Source organism: Hibiscus syriacus, unplaced genomic scaffold, assembly GCF_006381635.1.
Source record: "Hibiscus syriacus cultivar Baekdansim isolate YM2019G1 unplaced genomic scaffold, ASM638163v2 tig00111506_pilon, whole genome shotgun sequence".
Classification (NCBI taxonomy): domain Eukaryota; kingdom Viridiplantae; phylum Streptophyta; class Magnoliopsida; order Malvales; family Malvaceae; genus Hibiscus; species Hibiscus syriacus.
Genome location: NW_024063109.1, coordinates 718682 through 732126, shown reverse-complemented (window position 1 = coordinate 732126; position 13445 = coordinate 718682). Strand labels below are relative to the sequence as shown.

The 13445-nt window shown below is 31.9% G+C and overlaps 1 protein-coding gene across 1 annotated transcript; it reads left to right on the top strand.

Annotated features, from left to right (window-relative positions):
• Positions 1-9923: 9923 nt before the first annotated feature.
• On the top strand, positions 9924-12005 carry LOC120164253 (abscisic acid 8'-hydroxylase 1-like). The gene is made up of 7 exons (XM_039174009.1): positions 9924-10164; positions 10258-10576; positions 10664-11050; positions 11136-11310; positions 11396-11502; positions 11623-11741; positions 11831-12005. The coding sequence occupies exons 1-7, from the start codon at positions 9965-9967 to the stop codon at positions 11922-11924; spliced, it is 1401 nt and encodes a 466-aa protein (XP_039029940.1). The 5' UTR covers positions 9924-9964; the 3' UTR covers positions 11925-12005.
• The last annotated feature ends 1440 nt before the right edge of the window (positions 12006-13445 follow it).

Here is a 13445-nt window from a genome sequence, read left to right as displayed (position 1 = left end):
TCTGTCACGTTGTTATGGCATTGAGACGCCTCCACTATGTTTTCATAGTGAGGATGTCTTCTTTTTGGTTGAATTTGTTGAGTTATCTCCACATTAACCGACCAGATGAGCCAAGACTCCATTGTTATCTAAGGGAAACGGAGATGCCTCCACTCACGAGCACCGTTGACATGCCTCAAGCTTACTGCTTATTGAAACTACCCAACGGGTTGGAGAGCCTCCACTCTAGAAACAAGAGTGATTTCAATGTGCCCTAGCGAGAGTTATTCTAATTCTTCACTTTTACGAAGACGAAGATGCCTTAATCACACGTAGAATTTTAAAGAGTGAAAATGCATCCGTTATACATGCTATGCATTGTTGCAAATTGATATGCGCCATCCAAACCAACCAAGAGCTTCAAGATGGCAATGCTCATATATAAAATCTTCCTAAAATCATTCGATAAAGTTGGGATGCCTCCGTCTTGGCAATAAGAAATACTCCATTGTCACACCACAGGGCAACGATATGTCTCCACATGACTCATAGTAGGAACGAGTTATCTCACACTCTAGCTATCACGACTTTATTGATTCTCTAAAGAGTATAAGATACCTCCAGTCCACAGCAATATTTTTTTTGTTGCTAGTACGAATATAGAGACGTCTTTTTCATGGTTAAAAGAAACACACACCTTTAAATCCGATATTTACACATCGTTGAGTTACTTTCTCTACCTATAAAACCTTCAAATTAGAATGTCTCTACCTGTAAAACCTTCAAATCAGACCTTTACACATCATTGAGTTTGTGAGTGTCACGTTGGTTCACCAAAATAATCTCACAAATCACAAAATTGAAGCATACAACTTATTTAAATTATCTAAAAAACGATACAACTCTCCACCTAAATTAAAAGTTACGAATTGCGTAAAGTCATCAAAACTCAAATACTCCATTAATAATGTGGAGAAAACATATGCTTTTACTAAAAAATATACATACAAATTAACTAAAAAATAGAAATGAAAAACATATGCTACGGGGTTCTCGTAATAGAGTTTGTGGGCAGATATCATGTCATATCGTATTGTTGTCGTATTATCATGAGCCAAAACGGCTTTGATTTTATTGCAGAACGACGATCCATTGGATTTGGACTACATGAAATGGTATCATTGTACACGTATATCCACGTCACCACTCACACTACATTCCTAGCCCCGCCCATGCCTTCGTTTGTCTTCTCTTACACTACACTGATCCGTAAAACTGTAGCCGTACAAGTTGACTTTTGTTTTCTTTATTTGGATTGAATATACAAGTTTTTAACGAAATAATGTTATTATTATACCCTACAAATTTAATCCGAATTTGATTATTCTATTTAATTCTCTTTATTTGAGATTTGATATAAACTCCAATATAATTGTTCTAAATTGATTTAAATTATAATTAGATCGATGATTCGACATAGACTCGTACTCAATTTAATCTGATCGAAAGTAATTTGAATTGAAAGCAACCCAAATCAAAAGCAAGTCGAGCAGAAAGTGATTTGAATTTAATTTACTAAATATGATATGAATTAAGCATCAACTTGATTTTAACTCGACAAGTTAGTCAAAGTGAACACATTATTTATTTTTACTATTATCTCTTTTTTATTAATGTGATAAATAATAAAATAATAACATAAATCCAACTTTATATATATATATAATAGTTTGTTTCTTTAATAGTATATATGTGTGAGTATAAAGTACTATTTGTTCTGAATATTTCTTAGTCATTACCAACGTGCACACATCTACAAATACAACTGCTTGAACAAGGGACCTTTAGGGAAGAACAACACTCCCTTTGACCACTAAGGTCGTTCAACGAGTTCAAATTTAATTATTTATTTAATTTTAATTTTATTTAAGTAATTTTATCTTAGTTTAAAATTCAAATACTCAATGATCAAAATAAATTTAAATTAATTTTAATCTATAAACAAAAAATAATTAATTGTGATATAATTAATTTTTCTCTAAAATACAGCTGATATATGAAATGCTATTTTACTCTCCAGTCTTCAAAATATAAATAGATGTAATTTCAAAAATTAATAAAAATAAATAAATATTATTTCATTAATTAATTTTATTTCAACATGTTAGGTAAAACGCCCATAAATGAAGAGAGGTCGTATTTATTTGCATTAAAAAGCAAAAGCTACTCTATAATGAATTGGATTGACTAACGAAAACCGTGTCTAAAATTTCCTTCTGTTCTTATCTAAATAGGAAAGTAGTCGCTATATTAGCTTTCGACCTCCATTTCTATTCATTTAAAACATTTCCAATTCACTTATTTAAATTTTAAAATTATTATTATTTGAGAGTTATAAATTAATTTAATTAATTATATGATATGTAAATGATTTAAAATTCAAAATGTGTATTATGAATATTTGACAAATTTTATAGCTTGCAGTTGTACCAAATTCTCCCATACACTTAATAGGGCAGCATAGTCACCAAGATTTTCCAACCCAAAGAAAACAGGGGTCCCCTATTTAATTCAATGTCTTATATTTCATGATATCGGCAATCTAATGGGAGGAATCCAAGTGGTTCGTTTGACCATAAATATTCCAAGGAGACTTATCATTCAAACTTTGAACTTGACTGAATTTAGATCATATTCAATGTTTCAAATCTATTGAAATTATTAGCATTGTACAGATGTTCATTTCGTCAGTTGTATGTTTAATGTAATCAATTGTCTTATTATTCTAATGATTAGATGGTATCAAAGTTTTGATCAAATTTAGTTAGAGGTGAGTAAATTTCGATTCAAATCGAAAAATAGATGTTTTGACTCGATTCATAGTTAAAACAACTCAACTTGTAATTGCATAAACGCGATTCGACTTGAAAAACTTTTAAATTCGAGTTAAGTTATAAAATAAAACTCGGACAACTTGAATTTTTTTAATGATTAATAGATTAATTTTCAAGTTCAAGTTGAGTGTCTCAACTCTGCATGATATATGTTTATCACACATAAAAAATATGAAGATATATATATATATATATATATTATATGTGCCAACAAGTGTTGGTATAAGTGTTCGAGATTTAGGAATTTGAGCTTGTAAGACCAATTTCAAATTCTACCACCGTCACTCTTTGTGTGCAATATGTAAATTATTGTGTAAATCTCAATGGGATCTTAGGTATGCCCTGACCCTGGAATAGAGGAGCCACCCCTAACCTAAACTTTTGTTGTACAAATATATATATATATAATGTATATCGTCTATGATTATAGAAAATCGTTTTAATTTGAATTAAATAATATCATAATATTATATATATTTGCAATTAAATTTAAACAGATACTAAAACAACTCGACTATAAAAAATTCAAATAAAATTTAAATTATAAAATAAGACTCATCAACTCGACTAACTCAAAATCTTTTAACTCAACTCGAGCGAATACTAACTCCTAAATTTGGTAATGATGCATGAATAAATCGTTATCCAGAGAAGGAAAAACTAAGTTCTGTTTACGACAGACAAAATCAGATCTATAAAGCAAATACAATTTGCAGCTCACGTTAGTCGTAGCCTTTTTTGACCTTTTCTACTCACAGATACATAATGGAACCATGCATGCATGCAGATTCTTTCCATTAATGCATAAAGGTAAATATTGCATCCACAGGTTTTAATAGAGTGGATTTTTTTTCCTGCATGAATGTGGTGACAGTTGTCAGAATCATGCATTGGTCGAAAATTTTAAATTACACCTTGTTTATATAACGTTAAAAAACGTCATAAATCTAACTAGAATTTTTATCAATAATCTAACTTTTTTAGGTTAGATAGAGTAAAGTTTTAAGTTGAAACCGAAAATATAATCTTCTTCATAATATTTTCGATTGCAGATAATATTATAAATTTGTATAACTTTTTCGATTACAAGTTTCAAATCCCCACAATATAACTTTTCGATTACAATAAGAAATGTTATAAATTTATAAATTTTTTAAGTTAAACATAATAATATTTTAGATTAAAACCCGTATTAAATTAGTATTAAATTATATCGCTGCACAACAGAACTATCTTGGAATGTGTTGTTTAAATTCTTTGCTTTATTTGGTTGTAAAATGTTGTTAAAATTAGGGAGATGAAAGAGAGATTTTATGGCAGACAAGTAGGGTTAGAATGTACCTTTGTTATTAATCTAATCCCCAAAAATGCCGTCTCTGCAAATCTGCCAGCGAAACATGTTATGGGAATAGTGGAAAGAATCCAATTATTGCTTCATCATCTATACGATATGATTCAAACCTAAGAAAACCTAGGTGTATATTACTGTTCCCATAAAAAAACCTAGGTGTATGTCCAGCTACTGCCATCCATCCTCGATGCTATTGTCTGTCATAGTAGAAGTATCTTCGCTCGGTTGCTCTCGGATTCCTTCGTATAGCTCGCTCGATTGCTCTCGGATGTCCTCGCATAGCTCGTTCGGATGGCCTCGGTCGGATGGCCTCGGATGCTCTCGGATACTTTCGGATGGCCTCGGTCGGATGGCCTCGGTCAGATGGCCTCGGATGCCTGGAAGGTCGCCCGGAAGGCATGGCGACCTACGGCCAACAATGTGGATTTCACATTATTTGAGCAATTAATCTTGGGAGTACGCTATATCGTTAAATAAAAAATTCGAGAACATTATCTCGAAAGTTTTGCCCTTATAAGTGAGCGTTAACAAAATTTGATTCGATAAATTAATTTTTTTATTTGTCTTGACGGTAAAAATTAAGTTTGTGTCAATTCAAAAAAAAAATTGAGTTGAGTTAGAAATAAAATTGAATAACCCGTAATTTTTAGTAATTAGTGGATTGATTTTCAAGTTTAAGTCGAATCCCTCAACTTTGCATGATATATGTATATCACATATATATATATATATATTGCTATAGAAAACCATTTTAATTGAAATCAAATAATACTATAATATTATACAATTAAATTTAAACAACAATTTAAATTGACTTAAATTTTTAAACTCGATTCGGTTTAATTTTTTTAAATAAAACTCGAGTTATAAAATAGTATTTATCATCTCAAATAATTCAATATTTTTTACTCAAACTCGATTTCAACGAAAAAAGTTATAAGGAATGATATAATAGAGATGTGTTGTTTTGCTAGTGTAATTCAATTCACATTACTCTGTTGCTTACACCATGCAAGATAAAGAAAACAGATTGTACATGTTAAGGGCAAAACAAAACGAATTAAATAAAGGAACCACTTGTTCATTGGATGGATATATTAAACAAAATATAATGGTAATAATATACAGTGTGCTTTCCCACTTGCCACTTGACAGTTACCACTGAAGAAAAGGCGACAAGGGGGGATGACTTAAAAGTGGATATTACAAGGAAAGTGAAATAGTGTAGAGATCTAAAGTGTACAAAGGTGGATTTCATATGCCTTTTCACCGCTGCTTATTATATGTGTTGCAGGACCACCACACACCTACGTTGATTTTTTTTAAAATCACCGCCATATGGTTTCAATGATTAAAAAAATGTTATTCTTAGAAATCTTAAGTTTAAAAGTTGTATCTGTAGATGTTTGTGCGTTGCCAATGGTTAAAAAAATTCTAAACAAATAATATATTGTAATCACCCTAGATTATTAAAAAAAACTTTATTTTATTAAAAATTGTAAAATATGAGTAAGTATTTTTGATCGGTTGGTCAAGCTACTCATATTTGTTCTCTCATATTCCCTTAGTTTATGAGTTCTAGATCTATTAGAAGTACTCTCTTTTCCTCCCCTAAAGTCTCCCTTCTTTTCCCATTCCCTCTACGTAGGATTAAAATTAGGATTAGATTTAGAATTTGTAAAAAAAATAGATAAATATATAATATAATTTCATTAGCATGTATATATATATATATTTGTTATAAATTTTATTAAAAATGGATATATTTTCATATTTCAACTCTTATATCCTTAATCTTTCACCTCCGAATAATTAATTAATTATCCTTTCATGACTACAATTCTAGTACTATAAACAGTGACTTTGTAAAGCTCATAATAATTGGAAAGCAATACCATCTCTCTCAAATTGTTATTTATTTTTATTTAATTAATTTCTCTCTTGTTCTTATTGCAAATTTTATAATTTTATAACACACTATTAGCACGACCCCGCTCAATTTTATTCTTAATTGGTGACGTTCAACAAGGATTTTAATTTGATATTGGTAACTATATCTACTACCTATTCAACTTAGCTTGAAAAGTTTGGCATGTTTCGCTTATTCATCTAATTCTCTATCAAGAGATTGATTCATTAAAATGATAAGTTATGGTATTATCAATCATGACAAGTTATGGTATTATCAATCATGCTGAATATAGATGAAAACCAATCGAGGATAAAGTCATTTATTATTAGACAACATTTGAAATTTGGTGGACGAGTTGGGTACCAATATTTGAGCATCTTTATTGGGGTTTCACATGCATAATATACATATGTTGAAAATAATTATTAGGTCACTTGATGTGAATAAAGATCATTTCTAACCTCTTAAAAATAGATGATCTTCTTGGTATAAAATTATCATATTCAAGTGTCATTGATGCATTAATATATCTTACTAGTCATACACGATTTGAATATCATTTCTTGTAAATTTATTAGCCAAATTTAGCTCATGTCTAATCCGAAGGCATTTGAATGTGGTCAAACATATATATTTTCAAGCTACGAAAGACATGAGATTTTTTTTACTAATTTGTTCAAAACAAATTTAGTTGGTTTTGCATACGTGTGGTACTTATTTGCTCCCCATAATTTTCAAATTAGATAGATTTTCATATATGGTGGTAGTGCAATCCCTAGGCGCTCTATGGAACAAACAAAAAACTGTCACTTCTTCAAAACCATGCTAAAAATTTTAGCTAACTATAAGGCTAGTAGTGAATGACTGTGGTTGAGATATGTAATTCATCATATACATAAAAGTCTGGCTTATGCTCCAGAAAAGGACCTCAAATAATCTTTTATGAACATAATACAACATGCATTGCACAACTTAAAGAATGGTACATAAAAAGTGATAGAACAATATATATCTCACTAAGATTTTTCTTCACTTTTGATTTACAAAAGGATGAAAATATAGATTTCATTATATAATATATACATTAAGTAAAAACTTGACAGATCTATATCTAAGAAGATTTTAACTAGATCCTTCATATTTCACCTTTTTGTTACACTCCCTTTATGACTAGAATTTTAACCCTATAAATAGTGGTAATTGAAAAAAATAATATTATCTCTTTATCTTTCTTTGGTTTCTCTTTTATTCTTATTATAAATTATATAGCTTTATAACAAAATCTTAACCTAATCAACTTGTGATATAATGATAATTAATATAATCTCTTGTTATGATTTTCTACAATCAACTCAAAATCCTTAATCTTTTTAGCCGATATCATATAGGCATATAGGGTCAAAATCATATATATACACACATACATATAATATATAATTATTTGGGATAGGATTAGCTCTACGACTATGGTTTCAAGATGGCAAGTTTCCTATGGACAAGGCATGTGTTTTGAAAATAACCCTAGTTTTTTTATAATGGAAAAGGTCAGCCATTAAAAATAAGTCCCTTCGTATATTTTACTTATTTTATTGAGTATTCGAACAGATGGCTTCAACACAGAAAGTCAGCGATTTGGAAAATCACTGTATATAAACAAATACGTAATTATTAAGGATAATATCTAATATTATAAAACGAAGAAAAGGTAAGTAACTTGATCTCAATATAATTAAGCATAAAATAGTCAAATCCCTTACATTTTGGTAATTGACTTTGACAACTCAACTCTTTCTAGGTTTAGTGCCACGTATCTTGGTACAAGTCGTTGTATGTATGCTGGTTATCATTGTATGTATTCAGCTAAGAGAATTCTGAGAAAAAATATATTAAAAAATGTGAGAAAATGTGTAAAAATACAGCACTGATCTCACTGGAATTTATATCAATTAGTCTTTTATTTCATTCGATTAACATGTCATTAGTGGTATAAGACAAATGTGACCATTCATTGCTCTACATCTAGGCCGCTTAGGACAGCTATTTCATATTTCTTATAATTTTTTAATAACATAAAATTGTATAATAAATATTTATTCATAATCTTTTGATTACTAATTAAAATTAAAGTTGAACAATGATTGAATTACAAAATAAAAAAAAAGTCTAAACTATAATCTTTAATTCGAAAACCCCAAGACTATTATTCTAAACACCCCGAAATCGTAAGGAGAACCCACTGCAACACTGCTATTATAATTATAATTATTTTCATTGTTATACATTTTCATTTTTTTTCTCTAATAATATGATGATACATGTTATTATGTTATTGAAAGATTAAATTTATTAAAATATTTCAAATTAAAAGGAGGATCAAATTGATAAGATTTAAATAATGATGATTTATTTAATTATTTCAAATTAGGATCAAATTGATAGAATTTATTAGGTTTGAGACTAAAATAGTTGATGACCAAAACATAAACACGAGAATATGTGGGGTACCAAATAGATATTTTATCCAAACAATCTAATTTTTTTATTAATATTGGGTGATTATAAGTGGTAGTATATGTTCTAAAGACTCAACTATTTGACGGTGAACGCTCAAATACCCTGCAGTGTACTTAAACTTGAGACCTCTAGGAATAATAACCATTCCTTTAAGTGCTAGATTTATTTTTAAAAATAATTAAAATTTTCAAAAAAATAAAATAAAAAGTATATAATTTTTTTAAAAAAATTTATCCTACAATTAAATGTACGTCATGCACCAACAAAAAAAAGTTAACATCGTCATAGTTTGATCTTATTTTTCTACTTTCGAAGTGTATAATAACTATATTACTCTTTATTTAAAAGGATCAATTTGTTCATTTAAAATTAATAGAAACATAACGAATATTTAAGTTCAATCTAAAATGTTAAAGTCAAATAGACAATTAATTTGATCTAAATGTTAATATTTCTAAAAGTATAAAAATAAAAATAAAATTTTTATGGTAGATATATATATTATAATTCAAAGACTTATATAACTTAATCTCTTTATCCCCTATCTACACTAATGAAATGGATTTTTTTAAAAATGAAAGATTAATAGGGTTATTGTGGCATTAAACCTAAAAAAAGAGCGTAAATTTATGATAGAGAAGGCCAGCCAACACGAAAGAAAAATGAGATTGATTTGAGGAGGCAATATTGTAAACTTACAACTGACCAAATTTGATCATTCAAATAGAGTGTGATTCGAGTATTCAACGAGATTTTTATTGAAAGAAAAATAATAAATGCAAGGCCCATCGGCGAACCGCTAGCATAATACACGACTGTCCCACGCATGCTTGACCAAAACACCACCAAAATGCTTTATTACATTAAACTAAACACTCCCTCTCTTTGCCTGTTTATTGCAATGGGGTCTTCTATCATTAAAAACACAGCTTAGTTTAAACTCTCCTTTTGTCTTGCTCAAGGGACGTTTTCATGTTTTAGATCCCATTTTATTTTAAAATCCCCTTTTTTTATTTGATGTGGTCAAAGTCTCACGCGCTCTTTTTGGCATGACTCTTGGCTTGTGCCGGTTCTGTGTGGGGTAAATATCACTAACCGTTAACTACAATGAGCTGGAGTGAGATTCCGCGTGTGGGGGAGAAGACAACCAAAGCCCCTTCCCATCTCCTTCCTGTCCTTGACCCGACCCGGCCCGGCCCGACCCGACCGGTTACCCCTTTCCCCCACCTGCCTATATATACCCCACGTTGCTTCACTTCTTTTCCTCACCACTCAGCTACTTTTTTCACCATTCAAAAAAAAAAAAAAAAAACCATGGCATTCCAATTCGTGCTTCCCTTATTCGTTTCCCTTCTCTTCGTCTTCCTCTTCTATTGTTTACTTAAATTCTTTAAATCCAACGACCACCACAATTTGCCCCTCCCGCCGGGCACCATGGGTTGGCCGTACATCGGCCAAACCTTCCAGCTCTATTCCCAGAACCCAAATGTCTTCTTTGCTTCCAAGCAGAAGAGGTGGCTTACTCTTTCTCTTCCGGCGACTTCATTTTTAACATATTCTCTTCTGCGTTCATTCTGTAATGTAGTGAATGTTTCGATTTTTTATAGGTTTGGGTCCATTTTCAAGACCCATATACTCGGGTGTCCCTGCGTGATGATTTCCAGCCCCGAAGCGGCTAAATTTGTGCTGGTGACCAAAGCTCATCTCTTTAAGCCGACGTTCCCCGCCAGCAAAGAGAGGATGTTAGGCAAACAAGCCATTTTCTTCAGCCAAGGGCAGTATCATGCCCAATTGAGGAAGCTTGTCCTCCGTGCCTTCATGCCGGAAGCCATCAAAACCATCATCTCCAACATCGAATCCGTCGCCAAAGGCTCTCTCCAGTCTTTGGAAGGGAGGTTGATCACCACTTTCCAAGAAATGAAAACAGTAAGTATTTCTAAAAAAATAATACATAGTCGTCTCCTCTGTTTCGTTTTCCCCTGTTTATCGATATATGGATATCGAATTTTGCAGTACACGTTCAATGTTGCTTTGCTGTCGATATTCGGAGAGGATGAAGTTCTATACAGAGAAGATCTCAAGAGATGCTACTACATTCTAGAGAAAGGGTATAACTCGATGCCGATTAACGTCCCCGGTACACTCTTCCACAAATCGATGAAAGCCAGGAAAGAGCTCGCTCAGATCCTGGCCAAAATCATATCAACCAGAAGGCAAACGAAACATGACTACAATGACTTGTTGGGGTCTTTCATGGGTGATAAACAAGGCCTCACTGATGAACAAATCGCCGACAACATCATCGGTGTAATCTTCGCCGCTCGTGACACCACCGCCAGCGTACTCACATGGATAATTAAGTACCTCGGTGAAAACCCAAGCGTTCTTAAAGCTGTCACGGTAAGATTGTGATAATAATACATGATTGCTCCTACAGTATATCCATTGTATACAGTGATTGACTTGGTTGTATATGTGTATACAGGATGAACAAGAGGCTATAATACGAGAGAAAGAGAAATGCGGCGAGGAGCAAAGCCTGAGCTGGGCCGATACGAAGGCGATGCCGATTACTTCGAGGGTGATTCAGGAGACACTTAGGGTTGCTTCAATTTTATCTTTTACCTTCAGAGAAGCAGTGGAGGATGTTGAATATGAAGGTGAGTTACATGCAGCAGCTACTAGTTGTTAGTGTAGTTTTATTTCATTCATTTTGGTGCTAATAGCCTGACTTGTTTTCTTCAGGGTATCTTATACCAAAAGGATGGAAAGTTTTACCACTTTTTAGAAACATTCATCACAGCCCAGAAATCTTCCCGGATCCTGAAAAGTTTGATCCCTCAAGATTTGAGGTAAACTTTGTTTTTTGTTTTCCTTTTAAAGGTCTACTTACCCTTGGTAGCCGTACATGCAAATGTATTATAGTTGTTGTCAATCAACTAAAGCATACATTGTTGTCAATGATTGAACAGGTTGTTCCAAAACCCAATACATTTATGCCGTTTGGCAATGGAACCCATTCATGTCCGGGGAATGAGTTGGCCAAGCTGGAAATCTTGGTCTTTCTCCATCATCTGACCACAAAGTACAGGTAACTTTAATTTTGTTGAAATCTTTTCCTTTTTTAGTTTCTGGTAAAAAAATGACCATGTTTTCTGACATGAAAATGGGATTTTGCAGGTGGTCTATGGTGGGTACAAATACTGGGATTCAATATGGTCCCTTTGCTCTTCCCCAGAATGGTTTACCACTCAGATTAATCAGAAAATCATAGCCAACGAACTCAGTTTTAGACGTAGTGTGATCAGAGCAGGCTTATTAGATTGGATGATTGTGAAACAAAGAATGCAGAAAATGGAGAAACTCACCCCCAACTGTACAGAAGAGAAGGGTCTCTGCCAGAACCCAACAAGAAAAGAAGAGAAAATTTCTGTTTAATTCTTTTTTTCAACTCATAGAAAAGAAGAACGAAAGGGAGAGTCTTTTGTAATTTTATTAATTTAAATGAAAGTCCGCAAGGCAGAATTAGATTTTACATAATTGGATTAGTGAAATTTTGTTACTTATTATTATTATTATTATTATTACTGGTGTTCATGAAAGGCCAAAGGCATACACTTCATTTCTCTCTCCTCAAAATCAGCCATTAATTAATCTCATAGTTTATGCCTTGAATCAGTGTTTTAATATATTTATTCATAATTTTTTTAATCATTAATAATATGCACGTATATTCTACAAATGTAATTTGTTCGAACCTAAGAACTCGAGGGAGAATAACACTCCCTTTTACCATGAAAGATCACTCAATGGATTGAGGGTTAAACTAGAGAAAGAAAATGAATGGGAACAAGGAATTTGAAATGATTCTTCTACGTGCATGCATTGCATGGACTGGGAACTATAGCAAGACTCATCGAATCTGCACTCAAACTAATGAATTAATTGATGAATTCAAGTATCTCTTCTTTATGTGGTAGCAGAGGAGAAAATTGAGAGGTTCATGTCAAGGGACATATTGCTGCCTGCAAATGCAACTCAACAACTCTCTAATATTTATCATCTGCAAAAAGTACAATGTAATGTTCTAAAAAATCCTCAATTCTGGGTATGCAACTCCTGTAGTTAATTCACAATGACGACTCTTGGGAATGATATAAAGATAGTTAATTTCTGTTGGAAGCTGTATAATGAAGACGATCACTGCACTATGCTTAATTTGCAGAATAATTCCTTGTGGAAGAGCAAGACGAAGCACATTGCTAGTGTCGTTTTCATTTACGAGGGAAATTAATAAACTGCGGGAGAATCTGTAACATCAACTTCTTATATAAAGCTTGCATCGTCTAATTTAAACAAATTTCGAGATAGATTACGAGTTGAGTTGACATCAAAATTGTTATAAGCAATGATCATTTCAAGGAGAAAACTTAGGCTTCTTTTCTCTTTGGGTATGATTATTTTTTTAATTTGACTATCAATAATGATATTGTTAGGAAGAAGTGGAGCTCAAGCAAGAATCAAGCAATGGCAACAGCTAGCTTCTCCTTTTGACCCGGCTTCATTACTAGACCTTGGGATCTCCGTTTCTCTTGACAAAATAAAGAACATGTAATTTTTCAAGAATTAATATTGATCTTTAGAGGTCATGAATTCAAGCAGTTGCGTTTGTGGATGTATGTGCATTATTAATAGTAAGAAAGATTCTGAACAACTATTATATTGTAATCACTATAGATTATCTAAAAAATAATAATAATTTGCATTATGACTTACTCGACATAATGATAAAATT

Coding starts and splice junctions, on each gene's coding strand:
- LOC120164253 (XM_039174009.1), top strand. CDS start 9,965: ATGGCATTCCAATTCGTGCTTCCCTTATTCGTTTCCCTTCTCTTCGTC. Junction 10,577..10,663: donor CTTTCCAAGAAATGAAAACA/GTAAGTATTTCT, acceptor CGAATTTTGCAG/TACACGTTCAATGTTGCTTT. Junction 11,311..11,395: donor GGAGGATGTTGAATATGAAG/GTGAGTTACATG, acceptor TGTTTTCTTCAG/GGTATCTTATACCAAAAGGA.